Source organism: Oncorhynchus tshawytscha, linkage group LG13, assembly GCF_018296145.1.
Source record: "Oncorhynchus tshawytscha isolate Ot180627B linkage group LG13, Otsh_v2.0, whole genome shotgun sequence".
Classification (NCBI taxonomy): domain Eukaryota; kingdom Metazoa; phylum Chordata; class Actinopteri; order Salmoniformes; family Salmonidae; genus Oncorhynchus; species Oncorhynchus tshawytscha.
The window spans coordinates 65,888,830-65,905,368 of record NC_056441.1 but is presented as its reverse complement, the minus strand read 5'-3'; the positions used below and the strand labels follow the sequence as shown (position 1 = coordinate 65,905,368).

The window sequence follows — 16,539 nt, the reverse complement described above, 5'->3', positions numbered from 1 at the left end:
GAAAAGGGAGGGACAGAGGGAGGGGAAAAGGGAGGGGCAGAGGGAGAGGCAGGGGCAGAGGCAGGGGCAGAGGGAGAGGCAGGGGAGATGCAGGGGGAGGGGCAGAGGGAGAGGCAGGGGAGATGCAGGGGGAGGGGCAGAGGGAGAGGCAGGGGAGGGGCAGAGGGAGAGGCAGGGGAGATGCAGAGGCAGAGGCAGGGGGAGATGCAGGGGGAGAGGCAGAGGCAAACCACAATATGAGCTTAATTAGGCAGAGATGTGCGGAGTAGACTGAGAGCTGCTGCTCCCTGGCTGTGTGTGCTGTGAGTGGACAGAAAATGAGTGGTCTCCTTGTCCTCAGGTCACTGTCAGGTCAAACTCCCTGTCCCGCCCTGTCCTCAGCTAAAGTAATACAAGACCAACATCACATGAGATTGAGTTGCTTATTAGTTTAGCTGTAGACAATGTTTTGTATATCTTCAACTGTCACAGAGGAAATGCGTCTGGTCGCAGGAAAATAAATCAACTGGTTCAGATCCTCTTTTCTGTGTTCCAAAAGGGTTCTTCGGCTGTCCCTATAAGATAACTATTTTTGGGTCCAGGTAAAATAACCCTTTTGGGTTCCAGGTAGAAGAACCCTTTTGGGTTCCATGTAGAACCCTATGGAAAGGTTCTACACGAAACCCAAAAGAGTTATACCTAGAACCAAAATGTTTCTACCTGGAACCAAAAAGGGTTCTTTTTAGGTCCTTGATAGCATCTTTCTTTCAAAGAGTGTAAATGGAGCAGCAATTGAGAAATGTGGCAATAACTCACACACAGCCACCCAGTAGAGACCCATGGGATGTTGTTCCTTTAAATATTTCATCCCTGGCCATTGCTGTGCCATGCAGGGAGGCAGGCAGGAAGATGTCAAGCTGCTGAGGAAACACCACAGCCCTCACATCTATTTAAGCTCTCGCCTCCAGTCATTGTCTCTCACCAACGGCAATCACTACACCAGACAGACAGACGGATGGAAATCTCAGGGTGCGTCCTGAACGGCACCCTATTCTCTACTGATCTAAAGTTGTGCACTATGCGGGGAATAAGGTGCCATTTGGGACTCAATCTCAGAACCCAGTCTGCCAGCTCCCAGTCAACACATACCAATTAGTGGAAATATACACAAACATTCTCACAGGCATATCAATGAAAAAGAGCTATGCAAAACAAAGTGACATTCTACCAAAGACAATATATGCAGCAGGGAGCTGAAAAATGTGTGCATTTGTCTCAAAGGATTCCCCCCGGAAAGACTGGCAGCTTTAAATGCGACATGAAAAGATTAGTCTCTGCACAGCCAGCAGCCTGACACATACAGTACTGCCTACAATCATCCGAACAGAACAGAGAGATGCTGCTTCGGGTTCCTCCTCAAAATGGGGCAAAAACTCAAGATAGTCTGCAGATTCCTTTGGTCCTCACCTCGCCAAGGTCTTCATTACTTAACGGATGTGATTTAAAGAAGAGGATTCAAAGAGAGTGAACGCCTCTTTAAGCTCATGTGTGATTGAAGACTTGCAGGCCACCATCATCATCTGCTTTCAATGCAGCCAGCCACAGTAACTACTGTAACTGTAGTTGATTTATTGAACGGGGCAAGATTGACAAGCAGGCAGCAGCTTATTCTGGAGGTAACAGCTTCCACATTCGTCTCATCTTCAATTCAGTTCCCTCTATTCCACAACCAGATAAAGGCACAGGAGCCCAATAATAAACAACAGCCGTTAATTAGGTAAACAGAACATAGTGAGTCATCAAAAATCATTTTCCTTTCCACACTAATGCAGTTCAAACCAGTCACTCTGGCATCTGTTTCATCTTTCTTTCTCTGTCCGCTGAATAGAGCTAGGGGCTTCAGGGGCTTCAGGGTTCTTCAGGGGCTTCAGGGTTCATCAAGGTGCTTCAGGGTTCTTCAGGGTTCTTCAGGGTGCTTCAGGGGCCTTCAGGGGCTTCAGGGTTCTTCAGGGGCTTCAGGGTTCTTCAGGGGCTTCATGGTTCTTCAGGGTTCTTCAGGGTGCTTCAGGGTTCTTCAGGGGGCTTCAGGGGTAGATCAAGGTTATGAGTTTAGTATTCCACATGCCTCGAAAGGCTGGGAAATGTCAGTGGCATGCTAATTAACATCGCAACTTCTGCTTAAAGGCTACCTGCTCGATATCATTTCCAATTTAACCTTCAACAGAACTGGCAGCCTGGTATCTCTGGCCCAACGTCGCTGTTGATTCATTTGACTCCCGAGGCCGAGATCTGTGAATTGGAAATGGTCACTTGGGTATTCTGCCATGCCTCCTTAAAAATGACAAACATGCCTAAACGGTGCACTGTCATTCTGACTGTCAGACTAAATCGCTAGGGGGGTGAATTCACCGCAATAGAAATGCTATCAAATAGAGCCCACATATCACAAGCTACTATTGCTTTATAACCATCATGATTCTCCACTGTGCTTCAGCTATACAGCTCAGCAACGGGAGGCAGCGCTGAGACAATCTGAAAGGGATGAAAGGCCAATACAAACTGCTCTTCAATGCCAAACAGAAAGCAAAAATCAAAATCAGAAAATTTAAGAAATGTTAAAATTTCAAGATTTTTACCCCCCTTGACGTGTTGTGTGATTGACTCACTTGGAGACGAGGGAGAAGGCCTCGGCACACACAGCTGGGCATGCCACTAGCTTGATCATCACATGTTCTGCAGCGGCCTGGAAGTGTGCCCGAGCCACCTTCTCCAGCACGGAGGACAGCGTGGTAGCATCGCCAGCCTTGGTGCCAGGGTCTCCCCCTGCCGTATCCAGGATGTTCCCACCATGCATCACCAGCAGCAACACGTGGGTCTTACACTGGGTCTTCTGTAGAGTGGAGATGAGGAAGAAGTAACCAATGAGGGGTAAGGAGGTAGAAAAGAGGAGGATGTGAAAGGAGAGGAGAGAGAAGTGGATTAGTGGTATAAGCCAAGAGTCCTGGACCTGCATTCATATATACAATAGATAACAGAGACACCTCATGAGCAGCCAGAGTAGTTATGCTGGTTATTTATATATCAGAGTTTATATTGTGATTCTCCTACCTCCATGTCCTCTAACCCGTCAATGCTGCTCTGAGGGACACAGCGAGGACGCCCCAGGCGATACAGGCTCTCTAAAGATTTAAGATAGGAGAGATGGAGAGAGAGAGAGAGAGAGAGAGAGAGAGAGAGAGAGAGAGAGAGAGAGAGAGGGAAAGAGAGAAATATAGATAAAGAAATAGAGAGGAAGAAAGAGATAAAGATACAGAAAGGAGAGATTGCGAGAGGAAGAGAGTGAGAGAGATAAAGGAAAGACAGAGAGGAAGAGCGAGAGAAAGGAGTGAGAAATGATGGCGAGAGGGAGAAAAGTCATTACATAAGCCACTTCACACAGATGCACCTGATAACGGAATGATTATTGATCTCAGGAGCTAACCAATTTCAGTATTACTAAAGCCTTAACTTTTCTCTTTATTCCTTCCATAACTGGGAGACGGGCCCCAAATACTGCACGCCCTTAAGCTCAACTCTCCTAAGCACATACTCCAGAAAAGTCAATACTGACTCATCACACAGAATCCTGCCATATCCAGACATATGGTTCTGTCACGATCACCGTAGCTGCCTGGCATTGTCATATTTTGGATCTTGGCTTGTCAGAAACAGTCGAAACAATGCAAATACACCTTGGGATGAGGAAGATGGAGGAAGGACGAAGGAGAGTTATGGTTATTTTCCCAACCACCTGTACGGTGTGTCTATCTGTGTTCCTGTGTGAAGTGTGGCAAGCCATTGGCTCCTGGCCAAACTCATTATCCTCCCTGAAGCCTCTGCATGCTCTGTCATCTTATTCCTGAGCTCCCCTCCCTCCCTCCCTCCCTCCCTCCCTCCCTCCCTCCCTCCCTCCCTCTCCTCCCTCTCCCCCTCTCCCCTCTCTCTCTCTCTCCCCCTCTCTCTAGCTCTCTCTCTCGGCTCTGTGATTTACTCACTGCTTGTTTATCTGTTCTCCCCGGCTGGTAGCATCTGCCAGGGGAGGCTTTCACACACTTACAGCCTGTCAGTTCCCAGCCCACAGCCTGTCATCTCCCAGCATGTCAGTTCCCAGCCCACAGCCTGTCATCTCCCAGCATGTCAGTTCCCAGCCCACAGCCTGTCAGCTCCCAGCCCACAACCTGTCAGTTCCCAGCCCACAGCCTAGCCCACAGCCTGTCAGCTCCCAGCCCACAGCCTGTCAGCTCCCAGCCCACACTGTCAGCTCCCAGCCCCCAGCCCACAACCTGTCAGCTCCCAGCCCACAGCCTGTCAGTTCCCAGCCCACAACCTGTCAGTTCCCAGCCCACAGCCTGTCAGCTCCCAGCCCACAACCTGTCAGCTCCCTGCCCACAGCCTGTCAGCTCCCAGCCCACAACCTGTCAGCTCCCTGCCCACAGCCTGTCAGCTCCCAGCCCACAGACTGTCAGCTCCCAGCCCACAGACTGTCAGCTCCCAGCCTGTCAGTTCCTAGCCCACAGCCTGTTAGCTCCCAGCCCACAGCCTGTCAGTTCCCAGCCCACAGCCTGTCAGCTCCCAGCCCACAGCCTGTCAGCTCCCAGCCCACAGCCTTTCCTACCCTGCCTGCCTGACATTCCTGCCTGTCTGTCTGCTTGAATGCCAGCCACTCTGTCTCCGGCCACTTCTTGCCTCCTGCCTGCCTCCCCCTCCAACTTAACACTCAGGAGACCCACTGCACTATTCTGGTCAAAAGGTTAGCTACAGCAAATCAATTGAGAAGTTTCTTTGTAAGTGGGAGGTGGAATAACATTGGACCAGTACAGGGAGCACAGTACCAGATTAGTCATACATTTAAAATGAATGTGTGATCAGAGGTTCTCTGCATATTTACAAAGAAGTCTTTCTGCTACTTACGTAACATTAATTGCAACCAAAACAAACCTCTCAATTATTGAGTAGCATGGAGTAACAGAATGGGTTGAGTGGACCCAACACACAGTCCCTAGTGATCTTCAACTTGCTTTTAAATTGGTGAACGAATTTTCAATTAGGTACAACCCTGAAAGCTATGCTAAAATATAGCCTTGGTAGACAGGGGAGGCTTTTGTGTAAGCGTCAGTGGAAGCTACATACAGTACAAGCACAGCTGGTTGTAGACAGACAGAAGCCTAGTTTACTATAAATAAGACATCTTTTTTTAATGTTGAAGTGCATTGACGCAATCCTATTTGTGACAGGGAAGCTGAGTGGTGAAAAGCAGTTTCCTGTGGTCCTCTGTAAGCCTCTCCTGCAGCTTGACAGCCTAGCTAACAGCAGGGGATCCATCCAGGTTACCAAGAGAGTCTAACTCTCCCTCCCTCTTTCTTATACTTTTTAACTTTCTTTTTATCTCTCCCTCACTCTCTCTCAAAGCGCCGTCCCTCTCTCGTGTTGTGCCAATCAATATGTGCATTACAAGGCTCAGAGGCACATATGGTCACTGTCTGCCTCTCTCACTAAACTAATGCATTTGCCCAGAAAGCCCTCTCTAGACTCCTCCAAGTCAGGAGCTAAGGGTGCCAGAACTCAGAAGCAATGTCTGTTGTCACCACCACATCTCAACCACACTCTCAAAGCCGTCATATTCACTTCAGTTTCAGACTCTTGAGTCATTTAATAGTGCAGTAAAAAAAATGGACATTTGGTTTGTTTGCTAGTACTAAATGTATAATAAATTGAATCATGGAAATAGTGTTCTGTAGGACAACCATAACCAATATTTGTTTAATATTTAATAGTGTGAATAAACTGTAAACAAATAAGAATATGAGAGAGAGAGAGAGAGAGAGAGAGAGAGAGAGAGAGAGACAGACAGACAGACATACAGAGGGGAGAGTGGAGAGGGGAGAGGGGAGAGAGGAAGCAGTAGAAGAAGAGATCAGCAGGAAGAGAGAAACTGGGAGAGAGAGAGAAGCAACAGGGAGAAAGGATATTGGCAGTATGTCAGTGCTAGCTTGTGAAGGAAGGGTGAATTATTGATTTGCGTCCTGATCCCTCAGTGCCGTTCTGTCTTGGCCACTATGTCTTAGAATGTCATTCCTCCATACATTCAATGAAGGCATGTTGTTGTCATTCCATGTCTCCTGTCCCTGCCAATTGCAGAGTACTCTCGCCCTACAACTACTGCCACACTGACAGATTTCTATCAGCTTAGATAGAGGCAGCAGAGAGAGCGAGCGAGAGAGAAAGCGAGAGAGCGAGAGAGAGAGACTCCTAACGTTGCCAAGTTGCTGTGAGGCCAAAGACAGAAAGAGTGAGTTGACAGAATACAGATTTCCAATAAAAAAGTTGTACACACTACAAAATATATTTCCCAAAATATCAACAGGGCTATGTGATGTCAGCTCCACTTAGACTGAGGGTTTGTGAACTGTGAGGCTAACTCTTAGAGAGGCCTCACTGGAGAGGTAGACCCTGAGAGAACCTAGCCAGAACAACACTTAAAGGTGAGCCCTGTTTGACGACTAAGGCACTTAGTGCTGGAGGGAATGTATGAATTCAATGTGACAACTCACTCATCGCATGCCAACACTGTTTTGTGTAGAGCACTAAGCACCTTAACTACATTCACTTAGCTTGGTCCAGCCAGGGAATGCTAGCTATGCACTAGCCTCCCAATACCACAGACAGACATCACAATAGAATCACAATCAATTCTAACAAAGTTAGATTCCTTAACATGATTGCCAGTTTGCCACAGTCAATGAACTAGGTTACGTAATACATTTTCCAGAGCATGTCGTTGTTAATTAACCATATATTGAACGAGTACAAATTAGGAAAATTAGTGATGGATAGAAACGGTTAGGAACCAGTCTGGGTCTGCATCAGAAATGGCACCCTATATCTACTCATGACTATGGCCCGAATAGGACTCTGGTCAAAAGTAGTGCACTATATTGAATAGGGTGCCATTTTGGACGCTGATCCTAATGAAAGCTTGTTTTCAGTATGATCTGACATGGAGCTGTGACCTCTGACCTGGCCCTGGAACAGTGGAGGTATGCTAACATCCAGATTCGTCTGTTCATTAGGGCTGGGAATGGCCATGGACCTCACTCTGTGATATTACACGATGCATCAAATCAATTCAAATGTTATTGGTCACATACACATGTTTAGCAGATGTTATTGCGAGTGTAGCAAAATGCTTTCCTAACTCCAACAGTGCAGTAGTATCTAATAATTCTGCCGATTTGATATATATTGCGATTCTCACGATTTGATATGTATTGCTATTCGATACTGTGATCCAATAGCCCACATAGCCTAGGCTATAAACTCTATCGCTTGTTATCATTATCTCTGCTCTGCCTTTCTTTTTTGACACACTTTTATTATTCCAGACAGAGAAGGTCTTTGTCTCCCCAGCTCTCATGCTTTGAGTATTTTCTGTTTAAAGAGGGAAATAGCAATAAGGCAAAAATGGAAAAAGTAATTAAACAGGAATTAGCGTAAAAGGGAGATTGTGCCTGCTAGGGTAGCAGTGTATTTAAAAAATGACTTGGCTGGCCAGGGGAGAGAATGATGCAATGAGGAGAATACAGATGAGGATGGAGAAGATGCTATTCCCACTACATTTGTACATGTCCGAGAGCAGCTAGCTACAGAGTGTAGGTAGGGCTAGAGAGAGCAGCTAGCTACAGGGTGTAGGTAGGGCTAGAGAGAGCAGCTAGCTACATGGTGTAGGTTGGGATATAGAGAGCAGCTAGCTACAGGGTGTAGGTAGGGCTAGTGAGAGCAGCTAGCTACAGGGTGTAGGTAGGGCTAGAGAGAGCACCTAGCTACAGTAGACAGGGATAGAGAGAGCAGCTGGCTACAACACTCCTCTCTCTCAGTCCCATCCCAGAACCTCAAATTGGCTGGGTTGATAAATAACATGTGTGGTGCCATCATGAGAAGGGTGTGGACTCTCTGTGGACCATTCAGCTTCCACGCTTAAGACTATTCCTTTAATTTTGGTCTTATCTAAAAATATATGTACGGCACCATTCAGAAGTTTGGACACACCTACTCATTCAAGGGTTTATCTTTATTTTGACTATTTTCTACATTGTATAATAATAGTGAAGAAATCAAAACTATGTAATAACACATATGGAATCATGTAGTAACCAGAAAAGTGTTAAACACATCAAAATATACTTTATATTTCACATTATTCAAAGTAGCAACCCTTTGCCTTGATGACAGCTTTGCACACTCTTTTGTGGAGCGATAGGTAAAAATGCTTCGAGGGTGACTGTTGTTGATGTGTGCAGAGGGTCCTTGGTTCGAGCCCAGGTTGGGGCAAGAGCTGTAAGCAATACTGTTACATTTAGTCATTTTACTTAGTCAACTTAAGTACTTCCTTAATGCAGTGGTGGAAAAAAGTATGTAATTGTCATACTTGAGTAAAAGTAAAGATACCTTAATAGAAAATTACTCAAGTAAAAGTCACCCAGTGAAATACTACTAGAGTAAAAGTCAAAGTATTTGGTTTTAAATATATTTAAGTATCAAAAGTAATTCTAAAACTATAAATCATTTCAAATTCCTTATATTAAGCAAAACAGACGGCACCATTTTCTAGTTTTTAACGTTTACCTATAGCCAGGGGCACACATAATTTACAAACAATGCATTTGTGTTTAGTGAGCCTGCCAGATCAGAGGCAGTAGAGATGTTCTCTTGGTAGGTGCTTGAAATGGACCATTTTCCTATCCGGCTAAACATAAAAACTGTACTTTTGGGCCTCAGGGGAAAAGTATGGAGTAAAAAGTACATGATTTTCTTTAGGAATGTAGCGAAGTAAAAGTTGAAGTTAAAATACAGATACCCCAAACAACTACTTAAGTAGTAATGACTTTACACCACCGCCTTAGTGTTGACACAGTGATGTAAGCTAATGGTTCGCAAGCCTGGCAGCACTGAGCCACTGTGACAACAGCCAAATCACAATCCACTGTTTTCTTGTTTTCCATACACTCCATAACTCCCAAAATATCAGTTATGTAATTAAGCTATTTTAGGCTGAGACTATGCATCAATCACAGAGTGAAGTGGAAAAACAGCGATCTAATATAGTCACAGCTGCGTTGCAGAAATATGCTGATAAGACCTTTTTTATCCAGCTGGAGAGGTGGAGAGGCCTAAAGACATGAGACAGATCTATAATGTTAGAAAGATAGGAGGGCTCTGTTTGTGGCTTCGCTGGGCAGGCTGTGGAGGGGGAACAGAGGACTGCTACAGTACATTAGAAGCAGGGATGCTGTAGGGAAGCCTGTCAGTGCTGTTATCCATTGCTGTGACTCTGTCATTGTAGAGAGCTGAGTGCTCATAGTGGGGGGTTTAAGATGGCTTTATTAATGTAGGAACAGATAGAGAGAGAAAATGAAGAAAGCAAGAAAAAGGGAAACGGAGCGAAATTGAAAGACAGAAACTTTGACAGAGGGACTGAAAGAGCGATAGAGACAGAACATGACTAAGAGAGAGTGAGTTAGTGAAAGAGAAATTGAGAGATAGATACAAAGTAAAGTCAATGCCAGTGCTGGCTGCAGGGCCTGAGAATACTCTACATTCTCTTGTTTCTCAGGGAGGTTAGTCAGGCTGAGTTTGTGTGGCATAAAGCCTCTGGACTTATATTAAGGGAATGGAGTGTATTTTAGTGTAAGGAGGCTGTTGTATTGGATTTACTCTTTGTCCACCATGTCTCCTAAACATCTGAACCAAGAGTTTGATTTCAGACCATTTCTTACATGAATATGTTACGCTGGTTTGTCTTGCAGGTCTCCAATTGGTAATATTGTACATATGCATATATTCCATTTTTTGTGAGTACTACGTGCCCATCTCATTGATATCAATTTATTTGAGGTACGCAAGTTGTTATTGAAATAGGCACTGTAATTATATCTACAACTACTGCATGTCCTGCGCTTAATGGTTATATGGGTGGTATTCCAACAGCTTCCAGAGTAAGCTTTTCTACTGTTGCCTAGGTATTAACTAGGACCGATTTGTATGTAAATAATATTTTATGACCATATGTGCCTCCGTGATGAATTATGATTGACTATACGCAAAAGGTGAATTTAAATGTTTTCACACCCACCATGTGTCATGTGTGTAATGGTCATGTGAGGTGAAATGTGTATATTTTGGGATGTGTCTGACCTGACGAAGATCTGTTTTGGATTGAAACGTTGTCAATAATGCGGTGAATTGGGAGCATAAACAGTGTGCGGGCCTTCAGGAATTGAGGCCGTGACAGATCTTAACTGTTGCACATTACTAGCCCAGGGTAACCATTGTTTTCTCCAAAACCATACTCCAACCTAGTCCAGTGAATTCACTTAAGCACTTAGCTATCCCTGTTCAGCTCAGCTCCTCATCCCTGCATGGGTAACCAGAATGATCAGCCATTGACGCCAATTAAACAGTAATCAAGTGAGTAAGTAAAAGAGCAGAGAGGAGCTGTCGGGGGCCTAGCTGGCATTCCCAACATACAAATCAATTCAATTGGTCGCAAACACATATTTAGCAGATGTTATTGCAGGTGTAGCAAAAATTATTGTGTTCCTAGCTCCAATAGTGCAGTAGTATCTAACAATATACAACAATACACACAAATCTAAAATTTAAAAAATGGAATTAAGAAATATAGAAATATTAGGACGAGCGATGTCGAAGTCATGAAGTTTAAGAGTTTAAATAAAGAAAGTTTAAATAAAGTAAATAAATGGAGTTTAAATAAATAAATAAATACATACATAAATAAATAAATAAATATATATATATATATATATATATATATATATATATATATATATATATATATATATATATATATATATATATATATATACACACCTACTCATTCAAGGGTTTTTCTTCATTTTTACTATTTTCTACACTGTAGAATACTAGTGAAGACGTCAACACTATGAAATAAAACATATGGAATCACTTAGTAAATAAAAACATGTCAAACAAATCAAAATATATTTTAGATTTTAGATTCTTCAAAGTAGCCACCCTTTGCCTTGATGACAGCTTTGCACACTCTTGGCATTCTCTCAACCAGCGTCATGAGGTAGTCAGTCTTGAACTAGTTCCCACATATGCTGAGCACTTGTTGGCTGCTTTTCCTTCAGTCTGCGGTCCAATTCATCCCAAACCATCTCAATTCGGTTGAAGTTGGGTGATTGTGGAGGCCAGGTCATCTGATGCAGCACTCCATCACTCTCCTTCTTGGTCAAATAGCCCTTACACAGCCTGGAGGTGTGTTGGGTCATTGTCCTGTTGGAAAACAAATGATAGTCCCACTAAGCGCAAACCAGATGGGATGGTGTATCACTGCAGGATGCTGTAGTAGCTATGCTGGTTAAGTGAGCCCTGAATTATAAATAAATCACTGACACAGTGGGAACCACACATGCGGAGATCATCCGTTCACCTACTCTGCGTCTCACAAAGACACGGCGGTTGGAACCAAAAATCTCAAATTTGGACTCATCAGACCAAAATACATATTTCAACCGGTCTAATGTCCATTGCTCGTGTTTTGAGGCCCAAACAAGTCTCTTCTTCTTATTGGTGTACTTTAATAGTGGTTTCTTTGCAGCAATTCAACCATGAAGGCCTGATTCACACAGTCTCCTCTGAACAGTTGATGTTGAGATGTGTCTGTTACTTGAACTCTGTGAAGCATTTATTTTGGCTGCAATCTGAGGTGCAGTTAACTCTAATGAACTTATGCTCTGCAGCAGATGTAACTCTGGGTCTTCCTTTCCTGTGGCGGTCCTCATGAGAGACAGTTTCATCATAGCGCTTGATGGTTTTTGCGACTGAACTGGAAGAAACTTTCAAAGTTCTTGACGTTTTCCAGATTGACTGACCTTCTTAAAGTAATGATGGACTGTCGTTCACTTTGCTTATTTGAGCTGTTCTTGCCATAATATGGACTTGGTCTTTTACCAAATAGGGCACAACACAACACAGACCTTGTCACAACACAACTGGTTGGCTCAAACGCATTAGGAAGGAAATAAATTCCACTAATTAACTTTAAACAAGGCACATCTGTTAATTGAAATACATTTCAGGTGACTACCTCATTAAGCTGGTTGAGAGAATGCCAATAGTGTGTCATCAAAGCAAAAGGTGGCTACTTTGAATAATAATCCAAAATATAAAATAGATTTTGATTTGTTTAACACATTTTTGGTTACTACATGACTCCATGTGTTATTTCATAGTTTTGATGTCTTCTACAATGCAGAAAATAAATAGTACAAATAAATGAGTAGGTGTGTCCAAACTTTTGACTGGTACTGCATGTTTTCCTGCATGGTATTGCATTTTATGATGTTATAGCCAACCAAGAAATATTCTCTGAGTTCAATACAGTCAGAGAGATCAATCAGTAATCCTTGAGCTGGCAATGAATGGTTTTTCAGTGAAGCCTTAGAGAAGACAAAACTAATGAAGAGATTGCTGTGAATGTGAACTATCTGACGTTGATCCTTCCTCAGACTTCAAAACTCACTCACTAACTTCAGCTCGGAAGTGCTAACAAGATTCACATCCTTTGATTTATCATGTAAAGTTCATGTGATGTCATTAGTAATAGTGATGGTTGTATGTCTCGAAAAACCAGTGGCGACCCGTCATTCAGGGCAGGTGGGGCAGGCTTGCATGTTATTTTGGCATTAGTACGTGTCACATATCAGTTTGCAAACAATTAAAACATTTAAAAAATATATATATATATTAACATTGAGTTAATAAAGTTGCATGGTGGGGCAGCCAGTGGAAAATACGGAGCGTAGGTGTTGGTAATGTTCTCTAGTTACGGAATTATTAGCTCAGTGTTCTGTCACTCGTGGGGACACTACGTCACCACCAAGTCTAAGGTGAGAACTTGAAAATTCAAGCCCCTTGGGTTCTGCCATAGAGTTACATTAGAAGTGCCCATCCAAGAAGGCTCAAGGTCATTGGCCACAGATAAAATTACAGTAGCCTTGATTGAACTGATCATGTCAACATCATACTTTCAAAATCTTAGCTAGCAGTCATCATCATGAATCAAATTGACAATCTACTGGCAAATGCTTTTTAATCCTTTTCTTATGAAGAGAAATACGAAGAGAAATTACAGATAAAACATATCGGCGCTCATTGGCACTGTTGCGCCTTCGTCTGTGTGAGTGGACCATTTCAGTTTGTCCGTGATGTGTACGCCGAGGAACTTAGAACTTTCCACCTTCTCCACTGCTGTCCCGTCGATGTGGATAGGGGTGTGCTCCCTCTGCTGTTTCCTGAAGTCCACAATCATCTCCTTTGTTTTTTTACTTTGAGTGAGAGGTTGTTTTCCTGCCCTCACCTCTTCCCTATAGGTTGTCTCGTCATTATTGGTGATAAAGCCTACTACTGTTTTGTAGTAAAATTTGTTGATTGAGTTGAAGGCGTGCATGGCCATGCAGTCATGGGTGAACAGGGAGTACAGGAGGGGGCTGAACGCACACCCTTGTGGGGCCCCAGTGTTGAGGATCAGCGAAGTGGAGATGTTGTTTCCTACCTTCACCACCTGGGGGCGGCCGGTCAGGAAGTCCAGGACCTATTCGCACAGGGCAGGGTTGAGACCCAGGACGTCAAGCTTAATGATGAGTTTGGAGGGTACTATGGTGTCGAATGCTGAGCTGTAGTCAATGAACAGCATTCTTACATTGGTATTCCTCTTGTCCAGATGGGATAGGGCAGTGTGCAGTGTGATGGCGATTGCATCATCTGTGGACCTATTGGGCAGTATGCAAATTGCAGTGGGTCTAGGGTGACAGGTAAGGTGGAGGTGATAGGATCCTTGACTAGTCTTTCAACGCACTTCATGATGACAGAAGTGAGTGCTACGGGGCGATAGTCATTCAGTTCAGTTACCGTTGCCTTATTGGGTACAGGAACAATGGTGGCCATCTTGAAGCATGTGGGGACACCAGACTGGGATAGGGAGAGATTCAATATGTCCGTAAACACACCAGCCAGCTGGTCTGCGCATGCTCTGAGGCCATGGCTAGGGATGCCGTCTGGGCCGGAAGCCTTGCAAGTGTTAACACATCTAAATGTCTTACTCACATCGGCCCCGGAGAAGGAGAGCCCACAGTCCTTGGTAGTGGGCCATGTCGGTGGCAATGTGTTATCCTCAAAGCGGGCAAAGAAGGTGTTTAGTTTGTCTGGAAGCAAGGCGTCGGTGTCCGTGACGTTTTCTTTTTGTATTCCGTGATTGTCTGTAGAGCCTGCCACATACGTGTCTGAGCCATTGAATTGTGACTCCACTTTGTCCCTATACTAACATTTCGCTTGTTTGATTGCCTTGCAGAGGGAATAACTACACTGTTTGTATTCAACCATATTCCCGGTTTTCTTTTTCATGGTTAACTGCGTTGTTTCTATTTTTCAGTTTTGCGCCAATGCCGCCCTCTATCCACAGTTTCTGGTTAGGGTAGGTTTTAACCTTTCTAGCACAGGTGTTCCAGTAGCGGAAACCCTCGACAACATTCCTCTGAAAAGGCAGCGTGCGAAATTAAATTTTTTGGGGGGGAAATATGTAACTTTCACACATTAACTTCTTGGCGCTACCCATCCCCCAACACATTGGTGCGGCTGGCTTCCGGGTTGGAGGTGCGCTGTGTTAAGAAGCAGTGCAGCTTGGTTGGGTTGTGTTTCGGAGGACGCATGGCTTTCGAACTGAGACAAGATAGTAATAACTAACAATTTGATACCACAAAATTGGGGAGAAAAGGGGGTAAAATAATTTGTTTTTAAAAGATAGGAGTCACAAAAAGCAGAAATATAGATAAAAATAATCACTAACCTTTGATGATCTTCGTCAGATGACACTCATAGGACATCATGTTACACAATACATGTATGTTTTGTTTGATAATGTGCATAATTATATCCAAAAATCTCAGTTTACATTGGCGCATTACGTGCAATAATGTTTTGATTCCAAAACATCCGGTGATTTTGCAGAAATACTCATAATAAACATTGATAAAAGATACAAGTGTTATTCACAGAATTAAAGATAGACTTCTCCTTAATGCAACCTGGAGAAGTCTCCTTAATGCAACAAGCTGTGTCAGATTTCAAAATAACTTTACGGAAAAAGCATAATCTGAGAACGGTGCTCAGAGCCCAATCCAGCCAGAGAAATATCTGCCATTTTGGAGTCAACAGAAGTTAGAAATAACACTAGAAATATTTACTTACCTTTGATGATCTTCATCAGAAGGCACTCCCAGGAATCCCAGTTCGACAATAAATTATTTGTTCCATAAAGTTCCATAAAGTCCATAATTTATGTCCAAATAGCCACTTGATGTTAGCGTGTTCAGCCCAGAAATCCATCTTCATGAGGCGTGAGCACTTCGTCCAGACAAAAACTCTAAAAGTTCCGTTACAGGTCGTAGAAACAAGTCAAATGATGTATGGAATCAATTTTTAGGATGTTTTTAAAATAAAACATCAATAATGTTCCAACCGGAGAATTCCTATGTCTGAAGACAAGCACTGGAACGAGAGCTAATTCTGTCAGGATGCTCACGTCACGAGCCTGAGACACTCTGCCAGACCACTGACTCAAACAGGTCACATGAGCCCCACCTTTATAGTAGAATCCTAATTCAAGTTTCTAAAGACTGTTGACATCTAGTGGAAGCCGTAGGAAGTGCAACTTGACTCCATAGACACTGTGTATTCGGTAGGCCAAGCTTTGAAAAACTACAAACCTCAGATTTCCCACTAGCTGGTTGGATTTTTCTCAGGTTTCGCCTGTCATACGATTTATGTTATACTCACAGACATCATTCAAACAGTTTTAGAAACTTCAGAGTGTTTTCTATCCAATACTAATAATAATATGCATATATTAGCATCTGGGACAGAGTAGGAGGCAGTTCACTCTGGGCACGCTATTAATCCAAAAGTGAAAATGCTGCCCCCTATCCCAAAAAGGTTAATAGTCACAGTGGGTACAACATCTCCTATGCACTTCCTTATAAACTCACTCACCGAATCAGCGTATAAATCTATATTATTCTCTGAGGCTACCCGGAACATGTCCCAGTCCGCATGATCAAAACAATGTTGAAGGGTGGATTCCGATTGGTCAGACCAGCATTGAATGGTCCTTGTCACTGGTACATCCTGTTTGAGTTTCTGCCTATAGGAGGGGAGAAGCAAAAAGGAGTCGTGGTCAGATTTGGAGGGCGGGGAAGGGCCTTGTATGCATCACGGAAGTAAGAGTAGGAGTGATCCAGTATTTTGCCAGCCCGGGTACTACAATCAATATGCTGATAGAATTTAGGTAGCCTTGTTTTCAAATTTGCTTTGTTAAAATCCCCAGCTACAATAAATGCAGACTCAGGATATATGGTTTCCAGTTTGCATAGAGTCCAGTGGAGTTCCTTGAGGGCCGTCGTGGTATCGGCTTGAGGGGAGCTA

General features: G+C 43.6%; 1 protein-coding gene across 2 annotated transcripts in view; it reads right to left on the bottom strand.

The window, feature by feature from the left end:
• LOC112266134 (membrane-associated phosphatidylinositol transfer protein 3-like) overlaps positions 1-16,539 on the bottom strand; it is a 130,604-nt gene that overhangs the window by 76,525 nt on the left and 37,540 nt on the right. For both annotated transcript variants that reach the window (XM_042296207.1, XM_042296208.1), the window contains exons 4-5: positions 3,088-3,158; positions 2,646-2,869 (exon numbers count right to left, since the gene is read on the bottom strand). In XM_042296207.1, the coding sequence (XP_042152141.1) occupies positions 2,646-2,869; positions 3,088-3,158 (295 nt within the window). The remainder of the gene's footprint in view (positions 1-2,645; positions 2,870-3,087; positions 3,159-16,539) is intronic.